Source organism: Nylanderia fulva, unplaced genomic scaffold (assembly GCF_048542155.1).
Source record: "Nylanderia fulva isolate GAGA-0341 unplaced genomic scaffold, ASM4854215v1 Scaffold905, whole genome shotgun sequence".
Taxonomy (NCBI): domain Eukaryota; kingdom Metazoa; phylum Arthropoda; class Insecta; order Hymenoptera; family Formicidae; genus Nylanderia; species Nylanderia fulva.
The window spans coordinates 3,968-20,448 of record NW_028191032.1 but is presented as its reverse complement, the minus strand read 5'-3'; the positions used below and the strand labels follow the sequence as shown (position 1 = coordinate 20,448).

General features: G+C 41.0%; 1 protein-coding gene and 1 pseudogene across 1 annotated transcript; one reads left to right on the top strand and one right to left on the bottom strand.

The window, feature by feature from the left end:
• The first annotated feature begins 722 nt into the window (after positions 1-722).
• On the top strand, positions 723-11,536 carry LOC114929631 (toll-interacting protein B-like). The gene is made up of 4 exons (XM_085489903.1): positions 723-975; positions 7,090-7,288; positions 11,189-11,357; positions 11,426-11,536. Exons 1-4 carry the CDS (start codon positions 723-725, stop codon positions 11,534-11,536), a joined length of 732 nt encoding a protein of 243 aa, XP_085346029.1.
• A 683-nt stretch (positions 11,537-12,219) lies between these two features.
• On the bottom strand, positions 12,220-15,162 carry LOC114929632 (uncharacterized; annotated as a pseudogene).
• Positions 15,163-16,481: the final 1,319 nt, after the last annotated feature.

The following is a 16,481-nucleotide window of genomic DNA, read 5'->3' as shown; positions in this document are numbered from 1 at the left end:
AGAATAGCAAGGGTGACAAGTACAAATATATAATTGCACCGTTAACGCAGGTGGAGAGCCCAAAATCTGGCATGGGAATGCCTCGCGCTATGACGCTAACCGACAATAAGATTGATTACGTGCACTGGGACGACCCCAACGAGCTAGTAGATCGCCTACGATTGCTCGACGTTTGGCGCCAAGCCGGCAACAACGCGCACGACAACGAGATCCTGTCGATCATCGAGGAACTGCGGGAAGCGGACATTATTATAAATTAAACGGGGTCCCGGCAATCTATTCAGTCCATCGCGTGACACTTTACAAAGCATTGCAAAAGAAATGTCTATCAATATATTTGAATTATTCGAGAGGAGAATTGATACAACCGGCGATTATTGGCACACATTGATGAGAAGATGTGTGCGTAAAAACGCTCTACGTCGCGTCGCTACAGATTATGACGCAAGATCGCGCAAGATTCGCCGTGTAGCGCTACCTGAGGCGGATACCGATGCCGTCAACAAATTGTACCTGGAAGAGTGCTTTAAAACATTGATGATCCAACAGAAAGAGTTAGATGAGAAGTTGGCTGCGTTAGAGAAGGACGTACAAGCGTTGGAAACTGTGATAAAAAAACTTTTGCGTGCGCCAAACACTACCTCAGAAATATCTATCTAATAGAAACGGTTAGAAGAAATAGTTGCAAACAAGGAAGATTATCAGCGTACTACTAATCTACAATGAGCAACGAGAGTTTTGTGACCGCCGAACTCTGCAGTAACAAGTCTAACAGTGAACGGCGTATCGGTTGCTGCGAACGAGGCTACAAACAGGTCAGAAGCGGCTGCGAACGAGGCTACGAACAAGTACTTAAAAGCTACGATCGCCTCAGGTACGGCTGCGAACGGGCCAGGGCGGGCTTCGAACGGGTCAGAAGCGACTGTGAAAAAGGCTGCGATCGAGTCAGGAACGATTTTCGAAACTGTCAAGGACGTGAGTGAACGAACGCGAAAGAACCCGAAAGAACAAACCCGAAAGAACCCGAAAGAACGATGCACGAACCCGAAAGAACCCGAAAAAAACGAGGCACGAACGCGAAAGAACCCGAAAGAACGAGACACGAACGCGAAAGAATCCGAAAGAATGAGAATGAATAGTGAAAATAACAACGAGCAACATAGTTTGGAGAGACGGCAGTTGGTAAACGAGTTGCATGCGTCAGCGAGAAAAAATTTCCCTCGAAAACATGCCATAGTGCGAGGATACGATGATCTGTGGCAAGCCGACATGTCGAGATGCGTCTGTACTTCCGTTTTAACAGAGGTTACCACTACATACTCACCGCCATCGATGTGTTGAGCAAGTATGCGTGGGCTGTACCACTCAAGAGTAAAGGAGGAAGCGAGACAGATGACGCAATCGCCAAGATAATTTGACATAGCAAGAGATGCCCGAAAAACATGCAAACTGATAACGGGAAGGAATTTTACAACGCCAATGTGCAACAACTTATGCGAAAACATTAATCACTATTCTACATATTCGGTATTGAAGGCGTCGGTCGTCGAGCGATTTCAATCGCACGTTTCGTTAGGATAACGCATTGTCATCCGCGATTTGGCTCTTGTTGCCCGTCTTATACGTTAAATTTATATTTATATTACAGAGCCTTGTTAAAACTCTTATATTGATACACGCTGGCTTAAAAAATGCGTTTGTTTACCAACATTAATATATATAACAGAGAAAAGTATAGAATCGAAGGGATCTGAATAGCTCAGCTGGAAGAGCAGTCGCCCGGCAAGCGAAAGGTCTCGGGTTCGATTCCCGATTCAGCGATTTTCGGATCTATATTTTTCTCTTGCATTCATTTATTTATTTTCCGTAGGGGGGTTAAAGGGGGTATTGAAATTAAAATCTCAAATATGAGATTATTTCATATTTAAAATCTTGGCCGTGTCCAAGTAAAATTTGGTGCCTTGCGCACCGGTATTTAATTCTAACGGAAAATTATTTAGTTTCGTTAGGATAACGCATTGTCATCCGCGATTTGGCTCTTGTTGCCCGTCTTATACGTTAAATTTATATTTATATTACAGAGCCTTGTTAAAACTCTTATAAATATATATATATATATATATAACAAAAAATATATATAATTCTCATTAATACATCCTTACAATATAGTATAAATATAATAAATATAATAAATATAATAAATATAATAAATATAATAAATATAATAAATATAATAAATATAATAAATATAATAAATATAATAAATATAATAAATATAATAAATATAATAAATATAATAAATATAATAAATATAATAAATATAATAAATATAATAAATATAATAAATATAATAAATATAATTTACAACGGTATTCTATAATGTCCCCACGGCAAAGTGTTGGTCGACTCAGGTACGACATACCGCTTGTCGTCGTAGGGACTTAGAGCAATTTTTGTCTCGTTGATGGTATACACTTTATGCAATTTCGATCTTATACTTAACTGCTGACACGTCATTTCAATTTCTTCATTAAGACAGTGCGTATAATTGTCGAATGTTATACTACGCGCTACGACGTTACTTTTGACACCTTTTGCCTTTTTAGTGTCCTTTTTACCGTCCACCCGCAAAGCATACATTTTTGCTCTAAGCCCGACGAATTCGGTCATTATCGCACCGTTATTCTCATCTTTCATCAGACCCGGCACCTTTTTAATCGCCGTACACATTATTCACAGCGTAATCGCTGGAATCGAATCGAGCGATATCGCGTTTTAAATTTTCATAGACATCCTGGCATTTAATTTGATATATTAAACTGTCCGTGTCGGTGTACATTACTCTACAATTGTCACGATAGAGCGGTGACATGTATTCGTGGTGAAATTCATAAAGACATACTTTTGATATGTCGAGTATGCACATACCGACGTAGATTGGTTTGTAGAATTTAACTTCGAATTTGCGTAATTCTATGGCAACTAATTGTTCCAAAAATATGCTTGTACTATGAAAATTTGGTTTCGCGATCATTGCCTCCGCACCGTACCGTCCGTCCATTTTGTTAATAATTTTACATCCACATGATTGCGCACATTTTCCATCGTCTTACCGAATACCGCATTATTCATCAATTTATATAAATTTTTTTCAAAATCGTTTTTCGCTTGTGTTCTAAACTGTGTGTTGAGTTCGATGTATTTTTGAAGCCACGCTGACTGCGTGAATTGTAGTATGCGGTATATTTTTGTTATGCGTAGCCCGTGGCACGTGCACTGCTGCAGACTACGATAGTGTATTACGTAGCGCTTCTTATCGTAAAGCGTTGCGAGGAGTTTATACTCCCGCTTGCCGGGCGACTTATCGCGCGTCGGGCAAAACGGTAGGTCAATGTGTGCGTCATGAAGATGCTGCGGATACTCTAAATCTATTTCGAGAACATAGCCTATAGGTGAATCGAATGCGATAGATGATATATCAAAATTCGATACATCGTCGACCCACCGAAAATCGGCATACGGCATTGGTTGACACATTGCCCATCCGTACAAATTATTTACATCAAAATACATGAGATAAGATGAAGGTTTCGATGGGTCGTACGATTGCATGTACTTGTTATTAGCCTGTGCGTATCGACCTAAACATTGACTAAGGCCGCCGCGTATACCTCGTTCGACAAACATTACCATGTCAATGTCTGTTAATAATTCAAATTTTATATTTGTATGTTTTAACATGGCATCCCATATATATCTAAGGAGAGTATAATAATACGCGGGATCGAGTCCATAACTTTTTATACAACTGTCGCGAAAATTTTCAAATATATCGGCCAATAACAAGACATCAATTTTTAAATATAAATCGCTATATTCGCCTAGCGTTCGAAGAGAGAATCGGCTCCAGACATTCTCGGCGTGCGCGTAATCACTCTCGTGTCGCCGGTCAGGGAACTGTAAAATGAGTCGCGCGATGGTAAACATGTGTCTTGTAATCTGTCCACGCAGTCTATGTATTCGTACGGAAAAACACCCTTCTGTGTCAATAAATTGAACGTATTTGTCGATAAATTTTGATATTCCGAATGTAAAATTTTTAATTTATCTTTATCCAAAAATGACGCTAATTTGTCAAGACTAGCGCTGAGAAACTTATACAAATTGATAAAGCGTAATTTGATATAATTTTTCGAATTATTGTCTTGCGTCAATTTAACAGTTTTCGAGAATGATATATATTTTTCCTTTGTTATCGGCAGTAATTCAATTTCCCCTTCGAACGCTGTGGCTATGTCCTCGATAATGAAATGCGCGTTATAACCTGATAAATTATGAAAGACTATAGGAATACAAAATGATTCTTTGTAATTTAAATTACAATTTGAGTGTGCGGGACCCCTGTACCGCCCGGTGAGGTGGCAATGATCGCGGACGCGTGTATCGTCTTTGTTAAACGGTTTCTCACAAATGTGACAATGCGTCGCAGTGTGAAATTTTAACCACTTGTCAGGCGTTAAATTTACCATGGGGACATTGGTTGTTTAAATATTTTTTACGCGAATTGCTAAATTTTTAAGCTGTTCGGCGAACCACGCGACGCAATCGACACTACGGTGGGAATTGTACGCGGACAACGAACTGTCGTACGAACACTGTACGGAATACGCGATGCTGCACACTTGATGGTGTTGATAATTTTTGGCATCTTCGGTCTTTACTAAAACACACTTGAGGTCGGCGTACACCACAAACGGAAGCCGCTCCTTCGTGTAGTTGTCGAAACTGAGCCACTTGTCATTGTCGCTCGGCAACCGGATAGCGCAGTCGTTCAGTTTCCCGCAATCTGCCGTATGCGCCTGCAATTTATCCGCCGCTCCGAAATAGTGTAAACATCTGTAAATATTAAACATTTTAATTAAAATCATTTTATAAATATAATTTAAGTTTAATAAATATATATACTTACCAATCGCATATAAATTTTTTTTATTTCTTTTTGCTCAGTTGTGAGCTCACGAGGCGAGACAGATTTTTTATCAAAACAAAATGCCCCACTCCGTGTTCGTCCTCCACGTACAGCAGATTGATGTGTCTGTCTTTCTTTTTTCCCGAAAGACGTAGCGGGACGATGTTCTCGTTCTCGATGATGTACACGTTTACGGATTTGTCGTTTGTAAGTTCAAATTTTTTAATTTGATTCACAGTCACTGGAAACTCAATGTTTTAGAGATTCAGCACTGTGGTGTAATGCGGATAGGAGGATTCCCGATCCACATGTATATCAGCGGGGTACAGAGCGGCCACCACTGACCATGCGAAACACGCATTGCCCGCTAAACGCACATTAATCACCGTTTTTTTTACCACAATTTTTCGCGGTAATTTGACATTGCATCCCGCGCGCATTGGATTGTACTTGTTGATATTCACTGTCAAATCGATTATCCGCGACAATGCCCAGCCGCTATCGCGTTCCTGGAACTCTTCTAGCAATGCTAGCGTGGGCTCGATTACGCGGCGCTCGTACCACTCGCGCACATCAGATGTGCGAAAGAGTTCAAAGTTTCTCGTGTTGATATTTTTATTGGCGCGCTTGTCCTTGGACACAAACTCGCCGTTGAAAACGGTGTTCACTTCCACACTGGCGTGTCTCTGCAGCACATTTTCCACGTTCTCGACTACAATGTCTGCGGCATTTTCCAAAAATTGACGCGGTTCGATATAGTCTGCGTTAATTACCGCATCGGTCAGTATATGGCTATCGAACGCCGTATCGATCTAGCGCCAAACGAGTCTTTGCGCGTTATTGTCGCCGCCGCCACTGAATCCAGGCGTGGATCCACCACCGCCGCCGCCACTGAATCCAGGCATGGATTCACCGACATATCGTCTCTGCAAGCGCATCTTTGCACCCTCGAGTCGCGCTATTCTCGCCACCAGAGATTGTCTATGTCCAATCGAGAGACGCGGACGCTTGATACGGCTGCGTTCTTCCAGCTCTTCGATAAACTCTTCGCACTCTTGCAGCCATCCGAAATATTCGTTCTAGGTGGCGACTTGGCGGGAACGCTCCAACAGGTCACACTCAACATTCTCCGCGCTCTCCATTTTTTTGTAAAAAATTCACTTGTACTGCACAGAAATAACTGCTTGTGATCACTAAACTTTTTTTTTTTTTTATGCACTCCGAATGAAGAGAGCGTGCGCTCGCCAGTGGTACCGTGCTATGGCCCGGCAGCTGCATCAGTCCTCATTATATATCCCGATCAACCCTTTGTTCTTCAACGATTGTTAATTCGCAAGAAATATTTGCGATATCTACCCGCTGATAATTCTCCGAAATACATAGGTACCCCGTCCGTCACAACCTGCGAAGACATGTCGCAACTTGTTCGCCCCCATACTTTCGCCGCTGATATTTCTTAGAATATACGTATAGATCACGTATCAACCCCTTGATCATCGGCGCTCAAGCCTGCGGCAGCCCTTTTGTTCTTAATAATTCGCAGAATTTTTTACCTTATCTTGGGTAATAGATATCGCTGTAATAATAAATATCTAATTGTCGGCGCTCACCAAAGAATCGGCGGCAGCTCTTAATAATGCGCAGAATTTGATTAACCAGAATTTTTACCTTATCTTATCTTGGATTTTCAGAAAAAATTTAGATATCTTACAAGCTTATCTTACAAAGATGCCGCTTATTTTGTAATAATTATCTTACAAAGATGCCGCTTATTTTATAATAGATATCTTACAAACTTATCTTATCTTGTAATAGATATCTTACAAACTTATCTTATCTTGTAATAGATATCGCTGGAATGTTTATCTTTTGTTTATAAACATATCAGGTAACCTGAGCCCCTTATCAAGTAACCTGAGCTGATAAGATAAGCTTATCTGCTGATAAGACCCCCCCCGGCCCTTACTCCCCCTCATTGCCCCTGATCCAGAACCCCCCTAGTATACCTACTATATATTGTAATATTTTTTAAAAATATTTTGAAATTTCAACATCTCTTTACTATAATAATTATGAGTACAATAATTTCTTTTAATTAAATTACAAAAAATTGAAAAAAGTATGGGTTTCTTTTGTAAATGTGTATATGCGAATTTATGATGAGTGTTCCTTCATGATGGATGAATTGATTGCATGGGGTCACATAGAAATTCCGCCGCAAGTTTTTCAAAAGGGAGAGACGCACGAAGATTGGTATATGCTTAGTGGAAAACAGGGAGAAAATCAGGAAGGCATGATCAATTTAGTTTTTAGTTACACAATACAAACAATGAATATTATTTACCTGATTAATTATGTTTATATCATTTTTTATGTTTAAAAAATTACAAATTGTCTTAAATTATATAGTTTAAATGTAGAATTTAACTACCATTGTAGTCTGCATGTTTATGATATTTACTATAGTACTTTGTTTTTTTTTTTTTTTTTTTAAGTCAGGAAATTTGCTTGACCAAACTTTGCCATCCTGACCCTTGAGGCCAGGAGGCTTCGTGGTGGATTTCCGTCCTATCCCGAGGGATTATCGGACGGGGGACCGACCTAAAACCTGACTGAAGCCCTTGGTCATATGGGTATTATCCACCGCGGAACCGCTCTCGCATAACTTCACGGTGGACACCCGACCGGCGTCCTGAAAAGGACACATCCCCCGAGAAGATACTACCGGTATCCCCCCGGAGAGGACATTCCCTTGTCCAAAAAGGGCATCGGAGGAAGCCGGGCTACTAGCTCTCCCCGGACTTCCCGGGGCCGACGTGCAATGGGATCGGGACCCTCACCCCTCTCCCTGCCGACCCGGTTAGTGAGACGATCGCGACTGTCCACCCCCACACATAAACGTCACAGGATGTCACCAACTCAACGTGCACAGTACATGTACACAATCCACGGCAGAGACCAAGTAAGGGCCACAGGCCCAGCCCTCTAAGGAGTTCACAGCTGAAAGGCTTTATGGCCGACCACAAATAAGGTAGAAGGAGAACGTTCCTTCCTCCTATGGACCACGGACAAAGACGTAGACAACATCAAAGACAATTTAACAGAGCGCGTAATCAGACCTGCCGGCCTCCGATTAAGAAGACAAAATGCAGGCCGCAACCCCCATAACCACAATATTCTAGGACAAACTAGTTACGAACATTAACTTGGCGCGAGTGGAGAGATCGGGGAGTCACCTTACGTCAGTAACACCCCCGAAACTCAACCACTCAACACCGCTACCTACAGACAGCCACGTTAAACATATACTACATCAATTCGGGGAGACACAGGGAAACAGTGATCACGCCCTTCGACGGAGCCCACTGCCCCCGCCCCCTTCCCTCAAGTTCTCAGAACCGGACTCGTCATCATAGGCTCCTCCTCCGGAGATCCAATCACCCGACTGGGGGGTGTATTCTCCCTACACGCCTCTAACTTGCGCGGAGGGATAAACTTTTTCGCGCATGCACTCGACCCAGCACGATGCTTAGCCGGCTTACCAGCTCTCGCACACGAAGAGCAAGAAGGCGGCGCCACACATCCAGCAGCCACATGCCCCCGCTCACCACATCTGAAGCATGCATTGCTATAGTCCAGCACTGAGCCACATCTATTGGCCGAGTGACTAAAGGCATGGCACTTAAAACACTAGAGGGGGCGCCGGGCCAACGGGACAACCGTCAAGCCCCACCATCTCCCCCCTGCCTAATACTACCCGCTACCGCCAATCTGCGTGCTACCTTGACCGGACATCGTATCCACAATGTCTCAAAGTCCGATCTGGACGACCTTCTAATATCACCCGATTTCAAATCCGTGACATTACATTCTCCCGTACGAGCAACCTCTCTAAGAATCTCCTCTTTAGTGAGACCGGTCATCAAACCTCTTAAACGCACTTCCGATGTGCGAGTGGGATGAACTACCCTTACACCACCTTTCGCAGAAAAAGCAACACCCTGAAGCTCCGATGCCAAAGCATCCGCCTTAGCTTCTGCATTTCTACCACGAACGGTCAGCAAAATGCTGCCCGTCACACCACGACGCAACCGCATATCACTGATACCCAGCCTGGGTAAATTCACCGCTGACTTAGCTTCGCCTAAAACAGAGGCATATGTCTTCTCCCGCTCCGCATCCCGCCCCCCGACCGTCAACGAAATTACAGACGCAGCAGAGGGAGGACGAGAAGGACGACCACCCTTATCCTTACGAGCAGAAGCACCCATAAGAGAAGGAGCGCCTCCACCAGAAGGTTTCCCACGACGACGACGTTTACTCCTTTGTACAACCCCAGGAACAGGGGCATCCGCCAGAGCTTCCACAGGGGTAGAAGCGGCAGAGCCCCCAAGCTCAGGGGCAGCAATTGCAGAAGATGCACCACCTAAGTTTGACTGGAGCAGAACCTCAGGAGATCCTCCAGGAGGAGGAGCCAGAGCACCCCCCGCAAACTCTGACCTTAATGAGGTCACAACTGAGGAAACGATATTGTATCGCAGCTCTATAAGTCTGCGATCTAGCAATGCAGACACATCCGACATTACCAGTGGACGATCCTCCACAGGCAAAGCTTGAGGAGGAGACTCCATCATCCCAGGCGAGGATTCTCCAATGCGACGTCCATGATTCGCCTGCAGGACGTCTGAATAGAACGTCCTCTGCTCAATCTCAGGTAAAAAAGCCCTGAGAGCATTAAGCTCGCCGTTCACACGGTCTACCTCGCATTCAAGGGCCGAGATCCTACCTCTCAACCCCTGATTCTCACTCCGTAACTTCTCCGTTTGAGGATCCGAATCCTTCGAAACCCTATTTACAAACTCGTCAAGAATGCTCCCAAATCTCATTGAAGCAATCCGGAGTTCCCTTGACACGAGATCATCAAGTCCATGAACCCCGGGCGACTTCTCAACTTGAAAAGCAAATACTGCACCCGTTCTCCTAAGCTCCAAAATAGTAGCCCTCTGGAGGGTCGAACAGAAAACTTCATCTAAGGGAATATTTTCCCTACCAACAGCTGTTAAAGTTGGACTGATGGAAGGGTCCAAAATTCTCTCTACGTCCATAAGTATTAACTCCCGTTCTTTAGCCTTATTTAGACGTTCTTTGGTCTCCGCTAAACCAGCATAATCCCCCGTCTTCTTAGGGCGACCTCTAGTCTCAACACGCGGTTTTGTGCACGTACCTGACTTTTTTGCTGGATACTGCTTCCTACCAGTCAGCAATTGCTTGTCCAACTTAAAATCGACATCCCTCATGTCATCTTCCGGAGAACTTGGCGACGAAATTGTGATGAAGGATTGGCCTCCTACTGCACCCTCATCATCACTGACACTACGAACTTTTTCCGGCGACCAGTGAAGCTGCGAATAGTCACTCACCGATTCACCGGGACTACTCTCTTCAGAGTCAGTGTCACTAAGCTCAATAGAGTCATGGGGCTTCACACACTCGTGTCGACAACAAAACTCCGTGGCACCACGCGAGCACTTCCTAAAAAAACTCTAAACATATCTTGTCAGAGTCGTGTACATGCCAATACGATGCCGAAACGCACGCACTTTCCCGTCTAGGAGGACTCGATGGATGTCGATCGCAAGATCCCTCGGATCAACACCCCCACCCAAGTCCTCCCAAGCTATGGCCAACCTGATTAGCTGGTCTTCCACAACACTCTCCAGCTTGTTCCTCGGCGCTGTCGTATTCCAATCCACGGACCCTGCCGGCAAATCCATGGACGATCTGTCGTACAATGTCGACGAGGGGGAGCCAGGTTTACACCCCCCCCTCCCCACGCCGGTTCCTGGTACCCGAACCCAGGACGTTCTCTTCTTTATCGGACTCCATCATCTGCAATAAAGAAAATGGTTTTTTCTGTCGGGGGTTTTCCTTCCCCTTAGGAGGTTGCCTTACACAGCTAACGGGGCCCCCTCCCCGGGTGTTAAGTCAGTGTTTTTCTTCACCTAGTGCAGTGGACAAGTCCTTTTAAAGGTCTGCACACCCATCACACCTCGTTCATCCATCACCACACACTCCAGCTCGGGTACCTCGGGCTCGCGACTGCCCGGTACACTGCAAGGATGAATCCGCAGTGTCCCTGAGGGGATAGTACTTTGTTAAGAAATTATTTTATCTTCAGAAATTTTATTGTTTTTTTTCATTAAATGCTAATCTGTTGTAGAATAAGTGTTACCCATACATGAGTTCCTCGATAATGATGGTTCCTTCTGCAACGCCGATGTTCGGCGTGCCGTATGCCCCGCTAAATGTTTATATACCACCTCCAGCTGTTGCTACACCAACAGTTGCACCAAGTTCTTTGCCAAATGCTGAGATCGAATTGAAGCAGGTATTTAATGCATATCTCAATAAATGTTCTTTTTGTTATGTTCACATAATTGTAATCATATTTTACAGATTGCAGAAATGTTTCCAAACATTGACAAAAAAGTTATCGAATCGGTATATGATGCTAATCATGGTAAAAAAGATGTTACAATTAGTTCGTTGCTTCAAATGTGTGAATAAGTCTCAATTTTTACAGTTTGCCATATGTCACTTTATCGTATGTTCTACAAAATTGTATTCTACATGTTCTCCATATCTGTTACTGGTTGTAAAAATACATGAATTGTTACATATTTGTTACTGGTTGTAAAAATACATGAATTATACATTGTACATTGTACATATAAGCGTAATGTGTGTAAATAAACTAATTCATATTTAACTTCAAAATAAAAAATGTAACGAATTATTGTCATTGTACATGTAAATTATAGTTATATGTAAGTTATAGTTATATCAAGTTATAATTTTATGTACAAGATTTTAAACTTGCATTTGTTTAACCGATATTATCTCAACATCATTAGATTATCACATAGATCACAATACTGTTTTACATTGTTTCAATTTTTACTCATCTTCTCGCAAATGCACACTGTTTTACATTGTTGCAATTTTCACTCATCTTCTCGCAAATGCACACATATGTAAACATATTAAAATATCCAACTTTTTTATATCAATATAAGCGTAATGTGGGTAAATAAACTAATTCATATTTAACTTCAAAATAAAAAATGTAACAAACTTTCTTAACAATGTTAACTTAGAGTTACGCATGGATCATTGCAAAGAATATCAAGAAATGCGAGACGTGTCAAAAATCACTGCATCCAGCTTAGCGAAATAAAAATAAAAATCTTTTAGTCAATATTGATACCACAAAGATCTTCTGCTTCACCGAGCAATGTCAAAAATCGTATTTCGAGGTGAGCTCTCTGGCGATATGGCAACCTTCGCATACCTTCTCCCAACCGTGCTAAAAACCCATCTAGCGGATCAACAGTTTGCGTTGTTAGTTCTTTTAAAGCATCTATTAAAGCTGTTTGCAAGACATCGGTCTTTTGCTCTGAAACATAAATAATGTACAATGATTATATTGTTTGGTAAATAATGTACATTTTATTAAAATTTGTCAATTATTATATTTATTATATTTTTTATTTTTTAATTTATTAAAATTTTAATATTTAATATAATTAAAAGTGTAAAACAGGCAATAAGAGCCAATCGCGGGAGACAGTGCGTTATCCTAACGAAACTAAATTTTCTCGTTAGAATTAAATATCTGTGCACAAGGCACCAAATGTTACTTGGTCACGGCCAAGATTTTAAAATATGAAATAATCTCATTTTTGAGATTTAATTTCAATAATCCTTTAACCCCCCTACGGAAATAAATAAATGCAAGAGAAAAATATAGATCCGAAAGTCGCTGAATTGGGAATCGAACCCGAGACCTTTCGTTTGCCGGGCGACTGCTCTTCCAACTGAGCTATTCAGATCCTTTCAATTCTATACTTTTCTCTGTTATATATAATAATGTTGATAAACAAACGCTTTTTCAGCCAGCGTGTATAAGTTAAGAGTTTAACACGGCTCTGTAATATAAATATAATTTAAAGTGTAAGACAGGCAATAAGAGCCAATTGCGGAAAACAGTGCGTTATCCTAACGAAACTAAATTTTCTCGTTAGAATTAAATATCTGTGCACAAGATATTTAATTCTAACAAGAAAATTTAGTTTCGTTAGGATAACGCACTGTCTTCCGCGATTGACTCTTATTGCCTGTCTTACACTTTAAATTATATTTATATTACAGAGCCGTGTTAAACTCTTTAACATTTAAATTAAATTATTAATAATCTTTACATTGTAAATGAACTATTTTATTCTTAACTTAAATTTTTATTCTAATAATATATTTTTTTAAAATTCCAAATACGTTTTACAGTAGTTATTATCATCAAAGGAAACTGAAGCAAAATATACTAATGATAAGAATATTAAGAATATTAGATCGGTATATTGTGTTTTATATAAAATATACTAACTTTTCGCATTTGTCGCTATTCGCGAAGTACTGAATAGCGTTTGTGGAGAAACGCTTCTAGATATTGAGGTCCTTGGAGGAATGAGAGTTGGTGTAGGCGTTCGTAAAGGAACACAAGTGGGAGTCAGTATTGGTGAAGCATCAATGGTAGTCTGCATTGAAGGAAAACTATTGGTATCATCCTCGTATGACTCAAATGTTCCATATTTTTCATCAACGTTTGGCAATGAGCTCACAGTCCTGAAATAAATATATGTTTATATATACATATAACATCCTACATGAGGGTATTGGACATGAAAAATTGTCTTCTATATCTATTTTCCTTGACAAATTGACAAAAAAGAGTGACACATTTTTGCACATTGAAGAAAAAGAACTTACTGCCGTGTCTCCAGGAAGTTGTTTAAAATTGTCATCATGTCATAAAATCTAAATTTGGGTTTCTTTTGTCCACTAGCAGCCGATCCACTAAGAACATAATCTTTAATCTTTTTACGCGCTTTAGTATAATTATCTCTTAAATATTTTCAACGGGCCTTTGCCTCCTCTGGATTAAAAGCTCTTAAAAATTTAATTTAATTTATTTAATTATAATGTATAAAATATTTGCATGTGTTCACAAGAGATATTAATAGTACCTCCTAGAATGTTAGACACTTTCATTCACAATGCATTTTTCCGCAAATTGGTCCTTTCATTTGCTGGTATGCGATAGTCGTACAATCCCCTCCTTGCCCTCACTGCTTCGATCAAAAGTTCATCCAAAGTATCTGTAGGACCTTCCGCAGTCTTTGCATTCTCTTGGATTATTAAATAAATAAATACATTTAATTACTATAATACAATAAAACGATACAACAAAATATATGCAAAGAATGTAGTTGTTCGAAAATCGAACGTCTAACGAAAGCTGAAAAGTCTTAAAACATTATTGCATTAAAATTCATGCAGTCTTTTCATTCACATGCAACATGCATCATGCTTAATTTTATATTAATATTATTTTCAAATAGCGCTCGGCCGCACAGATATACGTATATCCCGCGCCTGCGAAAAGGAAGCGCTTACGTCAAATCACATATAATTGTAAACACCGCGGTCGCGCGAGAGGAGATACAATTTAGTTCCCAATAATAACAAAACTACGAATTGCGGGAACGTAAGTAATTACAGCAAATGTTCTTTCGCCCTCAACCTACAGATAGAGTAATAAAAATGTTCTCGAATATTCCAGAAAATAAGGCCTATATAAACCTCCTCTCTCGTAATCCCGGCGCTCTTTTCCGATTGCTTGTCGCGTCAAGAGTGTGCTTATACTTTACGAAAAAGATCGCTTGTCTTTTTCGTTTTTCACGTTTAATTACCGTTGCTTGCGGACATTCAGTAATTTATTTTCGACCCGGCTTTTCTCTCGTTTATTGCATTACTTTCTAATACGTTCGACTCGGCTATCTTTTGGTAAATTCTGTGCGGTTAAACAATTGTATTTCTTGTTAATAGTTGAAATATATATTTTTGTTAACGATACGCGTGTGTCGAGTGCTGTGCCTATCTATCGTCTCGCTTCCGACCTTCCTATCCTGCTTTCCGTCTCGCACAGTAGTAAACATACTGTTATAACATATTGTCACAACAAAATTTTCATCTACAACGATGCGATCCTTATCTTCCACATAATGCTTGAAGCATTCATGCTCGACAAAATTAGTAGAAAATTGGAACAGCCATTTACAATACCTGCATTTGTGCTAAAAAGATTCTGTTGCGGATTCAATAGATCTCGTGACAGTAGTCGATAATCAAATCGATAATAACTCGCATGAAGCCGGAGAGGCAGCACTTCCCGGCAAGCGTACTTATGGCTATTGTTCTCACCAATCACGCAGAATACACGTGAGAAATAGCAAGTCACGAAAACAAAATTCCTTTGGGTTTTTCGGCCGTCGCGGCAGCGCACGGCAGGGCCGCTCCTTGCTCTCCTTCGGGATTCCGGATGTCCCGGGGGCGGCAGCTCTCCTGCCGGCGCTCCGTATGCGGGGACTCGGGTGCTTGTTGCACCCGAGTGGCCATCCCCTGCTCGCTCCTGGAAGGTACAAATTTTTAGGCAGTGGCACCTACTCCGTTGTCGGATGTTCGGTGAAGAAATTTGGAATCTTGGGCTTACCGGGCGTGTCCCTGACGAAAGGGGTCCCCGTCGTCCTGCTTCCTATGCCTTCCTATTTCTCCTCCAGGGTTTCTCTCTCGGCTGAGACTCGTCGCACATCCTGTCTGCCGCCGCAATAATCCTAACTCTCAACAAAAAATATACGAAAACGCGTAGCAGCGGGATCGCGTCCGGTCCCGCGCTTTTCGCACGCACGCTCTCTCTCTCACTCTCACTGTCTCGGGAGAGCAGAGGTCCCGTGCCCTCCCCCGATCGGGCCATTCAGCCCTTGTGACGGACAATTTCAATTTGTCACGTCACAACATATAATAAAGTGTTAAACAATACCTGTTAATTTAAAGTACATGGTAAACTAAATGATCATAGTGTCTGTTTAATATAATTTTTTCTCTGTATAAAAATATTCTTTTAATTTAGTTTACAATACATATCTTTTTTCTCATGTATCTGTGTTGATCTCTTATTTTTCTTGCAAATTGCAAAATTCATTTTAAAAATTGTAAGAAAATGAACAAAATTTCGTTGTAAAACAGAAAAAATTAAAACGAAATCAATACATACATACGAAAAAAAGAATATATTGCAAACTAAAAGAATATTCTTATACATCTCTTTTTATTCTCGTAGCATTATGTAATAGAAATGGAAATAGTTCTCTCCCCTCTCTCTCTCTCTCTTTCTCTCTCTCTCTCTCTCCTTTGTGATAAAAATATGCATTTATCTGCGATGCATTCGCGAAATTTCGAATTTGCGACAAAAATACAAAAGACGATAATTTGATATGAATAAACAATTGCATGCTGACAATGTATAATTTATTATTATTATATATTATTATTATATATTATATATTATTATTATTTATTATTTATTATCTATTATCAATAGAGAGAAATTCGGTGA